Below are 16357 nucleotides of genomic sequence, written 5' to 3' on the forward strand. Positions count from 1 at the left end.
CGCAAATATCATGTAAAATACAATATGTTTTGAGTTATAAAAAAACACGTTATTATCATCATGGTAATGTTAGGTCATCTTTTAAGTTTTTATTGTATCGCAACTAACAATTTCTTAAAATTAAACATTTTAGCCCACGGAAAGCTTGAATGAACAATATTTATAAAATAAAAGACAATTAGATAATTTATATACTAATATCAGTTCAACAAACATAAGAACACAAATGTTTACAGCATTTTCAATGAAATAGTAGAAAACAATTTCAAATACATTGCTACAAATCATTAGGAACTTAAAATTTTACAATTAAATAGAAATTTACTGATTTACATTAAGAGTTTATTATAAAAAAATACATAATTTTGTAATAGGTTTTCTACAATAATTATGCATCACACTAACAAAAAATCCAAACATGAATCGCGAAATGCATTTGTATTCGGTTTCAATTAGTATTTCTTCCAATCACTTACAAGTTCATTATTTGTATGGTTTAAACTACGTGTACAACTAAATTAATTACATTTGACCTCAGATAATAATAACAATTAAGTACAGATTACACATATAGATGTTATTTTATATTGTAATATAATGTCTGAAAAAATTCAAATTTATCCCTAAAATTAAAAAGTTGCATTTTAAGTGGAAAATGTAATTTTAGAAAAACCTAAACAATTCAGCTATTTTCAAATTGAATAAAACATTTGAATCGAAAAAATGTATGTTTCTTTAAAATGATAGAGTAAAGGACCAGACGTCAGGCTACAATATTCCTCTAGCAGACTTAATGGGCATGGCTGAATACACCGTTTTTGGTTGATGATTTTATAAATTTGTAATATATATATATATATATAGAATAGATTAATTCCAAAACAGCCTAGTTTCTGTTATCAGTTGTACAGCTATAGTGCCGCCGCAGTTATCAACAACGCTGGGGTTTACAGTAATGTTATATATATTTTAAAAAATCTGTATCCTATGTAAAATTGTAAGGTCTTTAATTTTTATAATTGGTCATTTTTACGTATGACCAATAGTTTTAGCAAAAACAAAAATGTTTAATTAAAGCCAACTGACAACACCGGACACGTCTGGATATATGTTATTATTATTAGTCGTCTAACTTCTAGACTATTCTTTTCAAATTGAAATTTAAAAAATTACAGACACATAGATAGACTTACACTACACTTAATCAGCATATTTTGGTAATGCACAGTAAAAATATACATTATACTCAATTAATAGGCACATTTTGTGAATGCTAAGCTCATTAAATAACGTATAGTATGACCTTTAGACAACCTTTACTTTGGCAATGTCGCAATCATTGTTCTACAACAATATTAAGAAACTTGAAGAAACATCAGGATTGTACATAACTAATTTGAAAGAGTTTTTTTAATAGTATGAAGCAAAAATATACATACATATTGGTAATAAATGTATAGAAGAAAAAATTATAAAATTAAATGTGAAAAGTTAATGTATTTACGGTTAAAAACATAGATTATTAACTTATTCTTACTATTACTAATTTATAGAAATAATATAATAGTTTTATTAGAGGAGTATAATATTTCAACAATAATTATAAAATGAATGTGTTTTAATGGATTTACGGTTTAAAACATCGATTATTAGCTAATTTCTACTATAACTAAATAATATAATAGTTTTATTATTATTAGACACCATAATATTTCAATTGATAATTACATCGAACTTGGTCAAATAATACTCGTATTATTATCATTATGATTATTAAACATGTCCAATTAATAATATTATAAACTATTGTAAATTTTCAGTTATCATCGTCGGGTTCAATGAGCTCTTCTAAATCCATCATTAACAACATAAGTTCAGTATACTCCGCGACGTTTATGGTTTTATTACCTAAAAAAAGTAAAATTAATTTTTTTTGCTAGGCGATGACCGACAACCGTCTATTATAACATTAAAACACTGTTTAAATTAACTTTACCTTTGAATATAACATTTATATAATGTTGCGCTCTTTCTATAGCTTCTGGCGACTCTTTTATTGACACCAAAGCATCTTCGAAATCGCCCTTTAGGTCTTCCATATACTCGTCCGAAGATAGGAGACCGTCTTTGTTTATGTCCAAAACATTGAAATATTGAACAACAGATACGACCTCGCTTACTCTTAATGCTCTTCTTTCCTAAACAATTGGTAACGGAGATAGTAAAACAAACATAACATCGTTGAACTTAAAAAGTAAGAAAAAAAAATTATGAATGAAATTACATTTTTCGGAACGGTCATATTGCGTTCTGCCGCAACGATGATTAAATCCTTCAACAATATTTCAGCGGTTCCTGTGTGAGTTTTAGTAGTTCTCCAATTACTTATCATACCAAGTACAATATAAAAATAATTCTTACGTTTGGATTTAAATAGCTTTTCCAAATCGTCATCTATTTGTATACCAAGCGTTTGGAACACTTTTCTACTTGCTGCAGCATTTATGCCATCTGATGTCTTGTGTGCATCGTATAAATCAATAAACATTTTTATTTGTGCTAGGGTAAGTCCAAGGCCCTACAATGTATGAAAAAAATATTAATTTAAGCATTGTCCCAAAAATCGATAATAGTCTATTCACATTTTTTTATAATTAAATAAAAATAAACTGAATTAAATCTAAAATATGGAAAATTCAAACTGTCTAGCATGAATTTGATGATAGAAATAGTTATGTTTGAGTAGTTTATATATTTTTACGGAGGGAATTTTCGTACTAGCTCGGTTTTTTGTACTATTTTCAAAATTAGATTCCACAAAACATTATTGAACTATTCATATTATAAATTCACTTAAAACATCACAATAGGTATTTGAATTGTTCAATGGTTAAATGCAATAAATGTTTTGATAGAAAACATTGTAGTGTTTATAAAAAAAGTATTCCTACTTAGATATTTCGAAAAAAAATGCCTAAACTTAACTCCTTAAAAAGTATGTGGTTTGACCCCACGTCGCCTATTTTTAAGGAGTAAATTATAGACAATGTTTTGCAAATTCGTAATTTTAATGTTTAACTGCGATGTGCATTTATTTGTTCAGTAATTATGGTTTTTATTGGTAGTTAATTAATTTTTCTACCACAACATCTTTGGCAGCGATTTAAAAAAAAATGTCATCTTAATAGAGCTACGCACATTCACTATTAACTAATAATCGTAGACAATTATTTTTTATACATTTAAAATAATGAGAATTTTCTCTAACTTCTCTAGTCGTTTTTTTTTTAAATTATCAACCTAACATTCAAAGCCAATATTTATATCCAGACATTTTTTTTTTTTTTGTGCTTTTATTCATGGTAAAATTTAGGTTTTTAATAAAATCCATGCGAAAATTTAGTTCTTCTGTTTTTAACAGTATAACAATTTGTTTCTATTAACATTTCGCTCTGACCTACACACTTTTTCATAAACACGTTTAAACGATTTTTTTTTAACAATATAACGTACTCTTAACCAAAAATTAAAATAACAGAAGAGATATTTGTTAAAATCTAAGAAAAAAAGAACATTGGTAAATAGCGTTATTAATAATCAAAACTGATAAATTAAAACTAATACATATTAAAAAAAAATTGAATCATTTCATTTTTTTAGTTTTGAATATTAAATAATTTTGTTTTGCATTTGTTATTTACATTTAGACCAAGTTCTTTTAATATATTACAAATAATTTCAAAAGAAATAAAAATCATAGGAGCTGTTTGTATGTTTTTTTTAAATCCTTATTTAAAGTTGGTCTTTATAGAAAATTTATATTTAATGTATATAAAGAATTAAATTTCCTTCTTTATTAAAATTTTGCTGGCGTATTGCGCTTACTTTTGGTTTGATTTCTATTATAGTCAACAAGAAATCCGCCGCGTTCATTACATAGTCCTCTAAAATTGAATAAAAAATAAAAAATATTGTACATCATGTTTACCACTACCTCGCCTTATCTGTATTACTTTTGTTTTCGATTTCAAGTTGTTTTTTTCTTTCGTTTAATGCATCATTTACAGTTTTCCAATTAACGAAAACTTGTGATAGTTGTTGAAGATTAAGATATCCATCTTGTTTATAAAATTTAAAGCGTTTCTCAAATTCGTCTAGGTAAAATTGTACTTCCGAAAGAGTGAGTTTTTTGACCTGAAAACCATTTAATAATACAGAGTGATTGCTTATAACAGCAATGACCAATGACCTGACCATAACATTATCTTGAAAAAATATCTTAGTTTACAGAGTGTTTCGTTAAAGATGAGACGTTAATTTTCTCTAAAAAAAAAACACACTACAAAATCGGAATTTTTTTAAGAGTAAAAAATTATCTCATCCTTAAAAGGTCATCCTGTATAGTAAAACCGTATACAAATTTTGAATTCATATGATTGGGGTTATATTTTTTAAAAATATATAAAATTATAGCTATTTCATAAGTATAATAATAGTATGAAAAAGAATAATTTAAAAAAAGGCACAGGGAACCAACACATATAAAATCACAATTTAGATATTTGCTAATAGTTGGTATATATTAATTGTATAGTTTATACTAGTTAATTTGAAACTTTAATACCTGGATTTGGTCAGTACGTTTGATTTCATTGAAGGCCATCATCCCCAATAAATTAAATAAATGCATAGAATCGGACTCATCTGTATACAAATTGTTTAGTTGTTCATTAATTCATTCATTTTATAATTAAATCAGATGTAATGATAGATTTTGACTGACACACCATAAGCTTCCAAACCAAACCTACCAAGTCTAATATGTCGGATAGCACCTTGAGATGGTCGTGCATTATAAATTTAATATATCTTTTGATACTATATATATTATATATATATATAATATATATATATAAATATATATATACAGGGTGTTTCATTAAGGACAAGACACTCATTTTCTCGGAATACATAAATATTTTGAACAATATTTTTTTCCAAGATTTTTTGGTACACAATGTACTACATTTTTCATTATTTTGAAAATTGATATCACTATCCTTGAAGGCCAAAAAGGGGATTTTAATTTTTTTTTTAAAAGGCAACATATGTTTTTAATTACATACATTTGTAGACAAAAAATAAAAAAATATTTTAGCGTTTGAATTTTGAATTTTTATTTATTTGTTCATTTGTTATGACTTTATAAAGATTCGATTTTTTGACTGTATTTCTTAGAGTTTTATTAGACGCATAAAAATAATTTTATAAAGTGGGTTTGTAAAACCAACCTGTGTACCTGCGTAATAGGTGGTAATCTGTAGATAAGAATCGTTTTTCTATCATTATTTCAAAGTCTTTTATACCAGTGACTTTTTTTTGTTAGAGTGTTATCGCTAAATGGACAATGTGAACATAAAAATGAACTTATTGTGCTACCGGTTTTGGAAAACCGAAAAAACATGATAATTATTAAGAGAAAATGTAGTATCTTAACAAAGTCATAGCTAATAAAAAATAAATGAAAATTCAAAATTCAAACGCTAAAATATTTTTTTTATTTTTGTTTACAAATTTATGTAATTAAAAACATATGTTGCCATTTAAAAAAAACTAAAATCCCCTTTTTGGCCTTTAAGGATTGGTGATAAAAATTTTTTTAATATTGTAAAATATAGTTCAATGTGTAACGACAAATCTTGAAAAAAAATCTTTTTTAAAATATTAACATGTTCTGAGAAAATTAGTGTCTTATCCATAATGAATCACCCTATATATATGCGACAGCACTCGCATTCTCCTTCTATAATTAATTTAAAGGTACGATCGACATTTTGCTCTTCAGCGGTTGTACACATTTATAATGAAGGAGTCTCTAAGGATATTTTGAGGGTAGATATAGTGTAGCTTCCTATCATGGCAGTGACCTATATTAGACCTAGACGGCGGTTAGTCGTAGGTGTGATCCAATCAATGCACTGCATCGTAACACAGTTTAATAGTTTTCAAGGGAGAGTGGGAGTTTCCAAAATTTCCAAAATTTCCAAAATTGTACTTATAGTCAGAGCTATAATATAATATAATATTTCAACTACTCTAATAAATAGTTAAACGACTCATTTTTTTCAATTATCACGCTATATATCGGTTGATTTTTAACGACCTTTATCAACTTTTGAAACATAAATGGTAACGTATATATTTTGTTAATTAATGATTAAGAAATGATTTAGAAATAAATATTCATCATAAATACGTTCAGGTTTTGACATAGATATGTCTTTAGGCTGGGGGTCAATAAGAAAATCGGCATCACACTGAACGTTACCGAGGGAAATTTGTGCGTGTGGCGTGATATAGCAGTTGTAAGTGATTATATATGAGAAATAAGAGATTAGGTACTTCTAATTAGGTACACCTAATTAGGTACTCCAAACAAGGTACTTCTAAATAGCTACACCTAATTATGTACTCTAAATTAATAACTCTTAATTAGGTTTAACCATAACAATTGCCCAACAGATAGGTAATATAATTGTTTAGCAACATGTTACCTAAATAGAATCCAAACTCAGAGTCAGGATCTTCCCATTCCATTCCAAAAATATTTTCCACAACTGGTCTGATTGTCTCTTCCTTGACTCCATTTCTAGTTGTTTTGTAAGGTTTATACAGGTTTTGCAACGTTTCTAATTGATAACTGTTCAGTCCGGTGCTCTGAAATAAAGTATGACGGTTAACAATTGTATTGGTAAGCGTACAGAATGGACCTATTGCCGATGACGTAGCAGATTTACACTCATTTGTACTGTATCACACATAATCGGTATGTATTTAATTTAAACATGCAACATGCTTAAGCATTAACGCCCAGCTCGAAAACGACAGAAAATAGCGTCACATTTTCAGTGTATAAAATGTCTTGAGGCAAGTCTTTTTAGATCTGGACAGTTATTATAAAATAATAATTATATTCAGTGCATCAAATGCCTAAATTATAAACTTATAATTTATAAACTTATTATTTACTTATTAACAGCTATATTTTATGTAATTGATAAATTTATATACATTCAAAATTTTTTAAGTTAGCCATGAAATGTACAAATCCATATATTGATACATTTTTTTTAAATGGTTAACCAAATATTCATCGTTATAAATGAAAAATAATTTTACTACGAGCTCAATAAAATTAATGGTTAAATTTCTCCAAAATAACTAACCAGGTGGATGTTGCCAATAAACTGATTAAAGCGTATATTAAAAAACTTTTAAAAACATTTGGCTACAACATAAAATTTAGACTATTCTATTCATCATAATATATATAATATATAGTAAGGAGATTATAGATCTGAAAATAATCATTATTCAAGAGCCAGCAGGCTAAAGCATGTACCATGTTTTATAATTTTAGCCGTTAGGCTTTAAATAGACTGTAGCATTTTTGACTTCATACTATCCGAGTTGAAAAAAATATATAAATACAGTGTCATGATCTTACCCATGCTGACGTGAGAAAATACAGCGCGCAGAAAACCAGGGCGCACTTGAAATGCATAATTTTGAGTTATATTTAAAACGATGATGAAAATTCAATCGAGTACTTGTAATAATGTAGGACTAAGACTGTTGGCACCGAAGTCGACCGTCGAATAAACTCTGAAGTAAGTATTTTCTACGTTTCTGTTCGGTGGTGTTGTCTACGGTTATTCGCTAGATAAATACAAAACCGTGGTTCTGAAAAAAATGTTCAGCACTTATGTTTACAAAGATGTGTTGTTATTTTTTTTACCGTGGGCGAGTACTTTTTTTTTTTTTACAATAACATATTTTTCTTTTTCACCCGTGTCGATAACAGTCAACAGGGATAGGAAAAACAATTTTTTATTTTACATTGGCAAGTGATTATGTGAAATATCTATGGTTTTGTTATATTTCTTTACAAAATAATTCACGAGATAATCGTTCCGATTACCTGATATGGCCCACTCTATTTGAAAAACGACAAATAAGATAAAAACGATATTCATATGGTCCATCACTATACCTAATTAAGATAATAAGATTAAATAAGATTGTGATAATAGAATTTTAAAAGATAGTTAAAAGGGGGTTTATATAAGCTGATGGATGGACGTGATGGGTGTGTCCTTAGCTACCCTGATTTTTTTTAACTATACTATTAATGTAATACGTTAATTCCTCAAATAGGCTTTCGTTATAGACACTTTACTTAATTACTATAATAACTAACACAAATTATCCAACAGTATCCGATGTGCTCCGAGTTGCCTTTATGGCTTTCCGTGAAGACACCACACAATGGCGCGTATTGAACTAGTAAAGAAAACCAGACTTCAATTTATCTTAACTGTCCGACAGTACCGAGTACGCTCAACGTAAACGCTAAGTTTCCAAGGGCTGCGTCCAGTGTTTGTAGGTGGAGCTACAGGAGGTAATCGTGTACAGTGCGACAGTGGTCTGAAATCTAAAGAACGCGATCGAAAATAATATATCCTAAATTTATGATTTAAAAACATTAAAGAAGGTCAAATTATATGTTCAAGGGGTTGCTAAATTCAAATTGGAAATCATTCCTATACTTAAGATTTTTTTTTTTAATTTAGAAAATTTTAAAGTTTCGCATCAAATTATATGTTTATGTGGTCACTGAATTCAAATTTACCTTAGATTTACAATAAAATATTTAGGTAATTATGTATTATTATTTTATATATTTAACTGTAGGTACACACGTTTACATTTTATACTATATAACACTATGTAGTTTATATTTACTGTATATCTAAGTTCAAATTTGAACTTAGCGACCTCAAAAACTTATAAATCAATATGTAACAGATAATTGTACACAATTACGAAAAATCTCCTAAATAAGGTGCGTATGGTATACTTGATGTCAAATTTGAACTCAGCAACCTTGAAAACATATAATTTGAGTGCCTTCTTACTATTTTAAAACAAAAACCAACTTGTATCACAATTTATCGTTTTATTTCGACTTTAGACCAGGTACTTAATTAGTTTTTAAATTAACATATCTTCGTGTTCGGCAAGTTTCGGCAGCTGAAACCTGTTTAATATTGTTAACTACATAATTTAACATATTTATTATTTTAGTATAGTTTTCACTCAGAGTTCCTCTGGCTTATAGGCCTTAAAAGGCCCTATAATAAGGGTTTTGGTATAATTAGTATGCTCATTTAAAAAAAAAAAAAAATGTTTGAAAAAAATATAAGTTTGAATATTTGTAAACATGTTTTTATACTGAAATAATATTTTAAAAAATTTGGATAGTTTAATTAATGTCCAAGTTAGCCTATTTTATAACAGATAAATAGAAATACTGAAATTTAAATAATAATTAAAGTGATAAAATATATGGAAAAAAAAATCAGTATACATCTGTTTTTGTTTTATTTTATATAATTTATATTTTACATCTTATAATCGGTGCAAGTATTATTGTGTGTAGATAATCTTATATCTGTTACGTGCTGAGCGTGGATGTGAAGCAAGCGTTAAATTTAAATAATAATAACATACCAAATATAGCTTATATGCCTATAAGCTATATTTTATAGCAGGTGACTTTATACAATTTGTATGGCACAAAAACTAATAATTGTTATTTTGTGTGAATAATATGCAAAAGTAGTGTAGATTTGGCGAAGAAAAAAAGAGAAAAAGAAATCTATTTTTGAAGTTTATTGATTTAAGACATTCAATTAGTATAGTTCTGGGACAATTGTGATTGCTCCCTAATATGCTCTGAGCTTTAAAAAAATATTTATTTTTATATATATATTACATATATATATATATTATAAAATCAAATGAAAAAAAGTGGTATTATTTGACTTTTTTCCATAAAAGAGGCTAAAAATGTTTACATAAGAGATATAATTTATTCTGTAAGTATTAGAATATAATTTTTTTCTATACACTTATAAAACTAAATTCGGAATACTGACAATTGCCCTATAATTTTAATCACTCAAGTGAAAAATGCATGGACCCAAAATATAGTAATAATCAAAACTGTTTTAACGTTAGAGGCTTCAAATAATATAACTAAGTCGACGATAAAAGATGTTGTTTTTGTTTTCGAATATTTTCTTATTAAGACATAGACTGTAACTATTTGAACATGCTTACAAAACAACAAATCAAAACAAGTAGTCTCCTTATTTTGAATAAATAATACAACTTAAAACGTGTTTTTTATACGTTTTCCCGTTTATGAAAATGAATATACAATTATTTAGAAAAGTAATGATAAAGGTTTTAAATTTTGAATATAAAAATAATATAGTAACATTATTCATGGCCGGATGTAGACGTTTTTAGGTGTTCTAAGACCAATTGTAAGAATATGGATGATAATAAAATACAATACAATACAAAAAATATATGTATATGTATATGTATGTAAGAAATATATGTATTCATAATAATTTATAATTTTTTTATTATTATATAAATCATAGTATATTATAAATGTATTTACAATTTTCTCATTTCTGTAAATTCTACCTAAAAGTATACGTGTTGTATACCTTTAGGCAGAATTTACAATTGTGTCTCTATCGAGTATGCTTAATATAAGAAAACTCCAAGGTCTGTTATATACTAACGCATTTATAGTACGAAAAATCTGAGTACATCTACCTACCATTAAGAGATTTTTTATGTGTATTATTATGACTCATATGTTTTTTCATACCGATACGAGTTTAAGGTAAAAAAAAACGCAAAAAAAAAAAATATTACTAAATGTGTAATGTTTACGCATTTATAACGTACAACAAAAATTCAGAGCATAAAATAAAACCTTACTTAATATGGTTTCGAAACCCAAATTGGGGCCTCAAAGAGCGATCCAATGATCACAGATAAAAATTCAAAAATCGATAAGATAATTGTACCCAATAACAATTATGTGCTCGAAAAAGAATGTTTAGTTTAAGGGTGGATATGATTAGGGTTACATTTGTTACATTTTCTTCTAAATGTATTCACTTTTTGTAATCTCCGGTGGAACCAGTTGACATTGACTACTTAATAAAACATTTCAAATAAACAATTTTTAGTCGTTAGATAAAACTTCTCTTCTATATTGGAATCTATAATGTAAGAGTGACTAAAGCATTAAATGCTCTCAGTTTGTTAGTTGTACATTCACTGATTACATACTTAACATACTACAATACATTTAAATGACAATTACACATAGGGCTTTACAAGGAGTTAAACATAAGTAAAAAAGAAAGCAGAGTTTAAACATTATGTTATCTTTATAAATTAGTCACAAATATAAAATAGGTTTATTTATTATCCACAAATTACAAAGCAATAAATATTTACAAATTGCATTATTTTTTGCAAGCTTTAGAATAACTGTACTCATCGATTAATATGTCATCATACTCTAAACTTTTTCTGATGTGCGATTCAGTATTTAATATAGCGATAAAATAACCCATAAATCGTTTTTAACAATATAATGAAATATTTTCATTGCCTATTTACTCACTCACACATAGCAACCTACGGTCAAAGTGTAATTTTTCAATTTTTTTTTTGGGGGGGGGGTCCTTAATAAAAAATAAGTTTGATCACAGATTTTTTTGAGAAAATTGTATATGTTATAGTTCCATTCTAGATAATATACCTTAGGTCTAATTTCCCCGACCTAAATCCCTAAAACTTTGTTTCCAAAAGTGAAATAAAGAGCTTTTCTATTGGAAACGGTTTAAATTCCACGCAAATTTGGAATTAGTTTAACTCGGTAGTTGTTAAATCTTAAAATTGCGCCAGCCAAATTTTTTAAAACTTTCAGCCTTTTTCCCAGGAGGAGGGAGGGTTGTGGATATTTCGGGGTTTTCATTGTGCGATTTTGTTGATGAAACTTTTTGTATAGAAAATGCTAAGGTTATAAGAAATTGAAAATATTTTCGAAAAACATACACTTGTGCACACATGAGAATGTTTTAGTCATTATTTTTGCCATCGATAAATTTTTAAAGCAGAAAAATACGTTGATCGAACGACAAAAACATTATATAAAATTGTCAATGTTCGATTTTCTCTTTTTTTTTTTTTTGTGCACATCTTAGTGTTACTTTTTACTTCGAAAATTCGAAGGTCATAGCAAATCGTCTAAACTTGAAAATGATATCGAATCGGATATACTAAACTTAAGTATGTCTATCGACGGATATTCTCGAAGGAAAAATCCATTCCAATTTGGGTCGGCACTCGAGTTGGGCCGAGCTGATTGAATGTGATAAATTCACTTTTTAAAAAATTAATTAAAACCTTAAACTGGTACTTGAGCACTCAAAACTTACTGGGGCTACTCTAAGTAGTATCCATAAGAATATTGGAATGATTTGAATTTTTTTTTTTTTTAAGATTTAACATGTTATATTTACATAAGAGTTCTAACTCCAAAAAAATGTTTAACCAAAAGGTACTAAAAACCCAAAAAACAACTTGCATCCCATCGCAAGGGGGTGGGAAATGGATCTATCTTAAATTTAAATCTCAATTAAATATTCCTCTCTAGAAATTTCTACTCGAATTGACCATTTTTCTCGAAATTATAGCCAGTAAAAGTTGAAACTTAAAAACTAGTATGGTATTTTTTTTAAATTTTAACTGTAAAGAAGTGAAATTTTTCAATTTTTACTCCCTTAAATTGCCAACTAGATAACATTTGCGATTTATAGAGTTGCTACTCGAAGGAATTGATCCAGTATTAAAAAAGATACAATGCATATACAGACACAAAAAAAACCTACATCATTGAAATCTACAAACTTACAACCATAAAAACGAAATTCCTCCCTAAATTCTAAGGAAAGATCACTTTCTTTTTTAATTAGTCAAAACTTGACTATACCTATAGTCTCGAACGTCTTTTCATATGCTTCTAATCGCCAGTAGTTAGAACCACGTGTCTTAAAAATGTACTAAGTAATGCTTAATTTGAAAAAAATAGTCCATCTTTTAGTGTTATTTAAATAGATAATGAAGTATACAATTGCGACTAGCCAAAATATAATTGTTTTCACCGAGATGTACCCACTTTTCTTGTGCAGACAAAAAAAACAAATATTTGAACCTGTCTAAAAATTATATTCATATTTATCAGACAATAACTGTTTAAAAAATTCATTTAAATAGCAACAATTGTGATAAAAATGAATTACGATTAGAGGGAAAAAAACCGAAAGAATTAAAAACAATAGCATCATTCCAGTCACTAAAGCTCATTCACAGTGCAAACTAATCACAAAAACAATTCCTAGTTGATAAAATCACTTTGGGAAAAAATGCATAAAATTGTTAATGTGATATTACCGCCGATAGTACATTATATATATTAAAAATATAAATAGGTATTGATAAAAGCACTGTAAAGACAATACACTTAAAATTAACTATTGCATATAATTAGTAGGAATCATGTCACACCCTTGGAGCAAGACTGCCACAACTCAAGTGCTGTGGAAATATAACTTAAAGATTTAACCTGCTCCCAAATGGTTAATTTTAACTTTGAAAGCTTTAATTTTAATAGTTTTCAATTATTTTTTTGTAACCCCGTGCTTCATATTTTAATTTTATGCTACTTAGATAAATCTCAGCCAGACACCACAATTTGAGGTTTAGCAATGGGTTTTAACCAACCAAACTGCCAAATTTGTTTGTTGTGCCAGTTTACCATTTTAAATATTTTATAAGCCGTAATGAGAAATGTGGCAATTTTGTTTTTCTTTTTAGATTATAATATATTGCTACAAGACAAAATATGGCAGTTTGTTATTATTTCAACAGTGTCATCTGGTTAAGAATTATTATCATGTTGAAAGTTAAAACGCCTCAAATCGAAATGAGACAGTGTTGATTTATTATGCTTATGTATAAAAAACTGTAGCAGTATTTTATATATTTTTTTTTAACCGAAAAAACCAAGAAATTTATTACAGAAACGTTGGTTGGGTTAAACATCAATTCATGTCAGGCCGGACACGAGGGCATTTGTTCCCATAACCCTTTTTTTTTCATCTACCTATATAATTATGATAAAGACAATTTTGATCTGATATACCATTACATTCAAAAAAGGAAATGTAGATAACAAATTTTACAATTTGCACGCCAGGAACTAAAAGAACTTTTTAGACCCTTAGGAAAAGTTGTATGCCTTTCCGGTCGTTATTTTGCTAAATTCGTTTCTTATGCCTACATTTTGCTCATCGATAAAGAAAACAAAATGATAAATCGTTGTAAAGCAAACACCCAATATTAATACACGTGCACCTTCGAGTATATTACAAAAACATGTTATTCTACTATTTTCGATAAATCAAAATACACTAGAAAATTGATTGATTCATTAAGGACAGGACACTAGTTTTCTCTTTAAATAATAGCATTTTTGTAGCTTTTATAATAATTGGAGACACTTAAGTTGGTGTTATTTTACAATATTATAAAACTATTACTAAACATTTACCTTTTCTATTTTTTTTTAAAAGTATTTTTACAGAAGCGTAGTGTCAGCAGAAAAAATAATATTTCACTCCACCCTTCCTCCCGTCTTAAATTTCAATGTTTAATAACTCCCAAAGTAATTAGCCATAACTGGTTATCGACCGGTATACTATTCAGAAAATAATTCTCAGTTTAAATAGTAAATTAAATATGTACTCAAATTACTATTTAAGTTTTTAAAAGTTGATAGGCTTATGGAAAATAATAAAATAAAAGGTTAATGTTTAGTATTTTTATAATATCATAAAATATGATAACCAATAATATTTTCAAAAAATAAATACTACAAAACTGCAATTATTCTAAAGCGTACTAATTCTATCTTTAAACCATGACGAAAACATTCGGTTTGAGTTCAATACAATTTTTTTTATAAATTTTAAAATACCTATTGCTGCTTTGTGTTCCGCTCAATTTGAAAATATTTAAAGCGGCAGAGACCATAAAAGATGGTGGACAATTTTCAACAAATTAGGGGTTCTGTTTTAGGACAATACGAACCAATAAGTCATTAATAATAAGACCATTGCATAGGGGTATAAATTATTTTAACAATTGTTAGAGAGTGAGGATTTTGTATAATTACGCATATTGGCGCATGTGTTTCAAAAGTTAGACCGAGTTCAAAAGTAAATAAAGATTTATATGTACGATTTTCTGTGGAAGTATTATTTATCGAATTCTCGCCTAAGCATTAAATCGAAAACACAATTTTTTTACTATAGAAAAACCCTTGGGTTATTCGGTGTGCGTTCCCGTTTCCACTGTTTACATAAATTGAAATATACGAATCGACAAATTCAAGGTCTTATGAAATTCATGGCCAACCCGACTTACTGACGATTTTCTAGAATAATAAAAAAAACAATTTACGTGAATTGTTTTTGGTTTTTTTTGTAATACAATGTTATTGTAATTTTTCCCCCTTCGGTAAGAGGATTTTAGGGAGGGGTGATTTGGCAATATCTTATAGCAACTTGTATGAATAGTAATTTAGACATTTATGTTAATCTTTTTTTTGTTTTTTAGTAAAATACAATTTGATTGGACTTTGAAGCTTATAATATAATTTAAATGAGCCGTAGTCTTTTAATAAGTTGGATTATTATTATTTTTATTTTTATAATACATAAATAGTCGCGTTTGCATTAATCGAAGAAATTGTTCAGACTTAAACGCCAAAACAGCTCACTAAACTGCCATAATCTACTATGCAAGATTCCACTCTAAGCTCAATGGTCAACCGAACCAACTCGTTTACAACCTCCCTACTAGTAAACACAATATTACGATACCGACCGTTGGGTCCTTACCTAACCTAATACGGGTCGATGTTACCAACCGACAGTTATTAGCGTTTGTTCGTTTCTCACATCTGATACACCATGTTTGTAATTGGTCCAGTATTAAAAAAGTTACAGTGTATACAGATAAAAAAATGCCCACATCAGAGTAAAACCAATACCTTCGCCGCTCTGCATCGAAGCTAAAATTGTTTTTAAGTAGCACATTTTGTTGTTATTAATGTGTGTGCTGTGGGCTGATGTGGTCACGTCTGGATTTCACATTGTTCTGGCCGGTATTTAAGCAAAACCGCCCCTAAGTCTGCTACGACTACAGCTAAATGATCAAAACAGGCGTCGGATATCATCTTGTTATCAGTAGACCATTTCACATCATTCAAATATTCTTAGCGGAATTTGGATATACGACTGTCAGGACATTCGCTTTAGCGTCTCTCAAATAGTGCTGGACGACTGAAAAA

The 16357-nt window shown here is 28.0% G+C and overlaps 1 protein-coding gene across 1 annotated transcript; it reads right to left on the bottom strand.

Annotated features, from left to right (window-relative positions):
- Positions 1-1662: 1662 nt before the first annotated feature.
- On the bottom strand, positions 1663-7641 carry LOC126842484 (uncharacterized). Its single transcript, XM_050579496.1, has 9 exons — positions 7508-7641; positions 6555-6717; positions 4625-4704; positions 4014-4194; positions 3886-3944; positions 2422-2578; positions 2285-2355; positions 1997-2198; positions 1663-1908 (listed from the first exon to the last, which is right to left on the bottom strand). Exons 1-9 carry the CDS (start codon positions 7562-7564, stop codon positions 1817-1819), a joined length of 1062 nt encoding a protein of 353 aa, XP_050435453.1. The 5' UTR covers positions 7565-7641; the 3' UTR covers positions 1663-1816.
- Between the last annotated feature and the right edge of the window lie 8716 nt (positions 7642-16357).

The sequence above is a fragment of the Adelges cooleyi genome, unplaced genomic scaffold, assembly GCF_023614345.1.
Source record: "Adelges cooleyi isolate 19-005CV unplaced genomic scaffold, UGA_ACOO_1.1 ACOO_flye_CR_arks_rails_tigmint_CR_PRNA_524, whole genome shotgun sequence".
In the NCBI taxonomy this organism is placed as follows: domain Eukaryota; kingdom Metazoa; phylum Arthropoda; class Insecta; order Hemiptera; family Adelgidae; genus Adelges; species Adelges cooleyi.

Excerpts from the sequence above, each read along its gene's own strand:
- LOC126842484 (XM_050579496.1), bottom strand. The coding sequence starts at position 7,564 with ATGCATTTCAAGTGCGCCCTGGTTTTCTGCGCGCTGTATTTTCTCACG. Across the intron at positions 4,705-6,554 it reads TGAGTTTGGATTCTATTTAG|ATGAGTCCGATTCTATGCAT; the intron begins GTAACATGTTGC and ends ATTTGTATACAG. Across the intron at positions 4,195-4,624 it reads AACGTACTGACCAAATCCAG|GTCAAAAAACTCACTCTTTC; the intron begins GTATTAAAGTTT and ends AATGGTTTTCAG.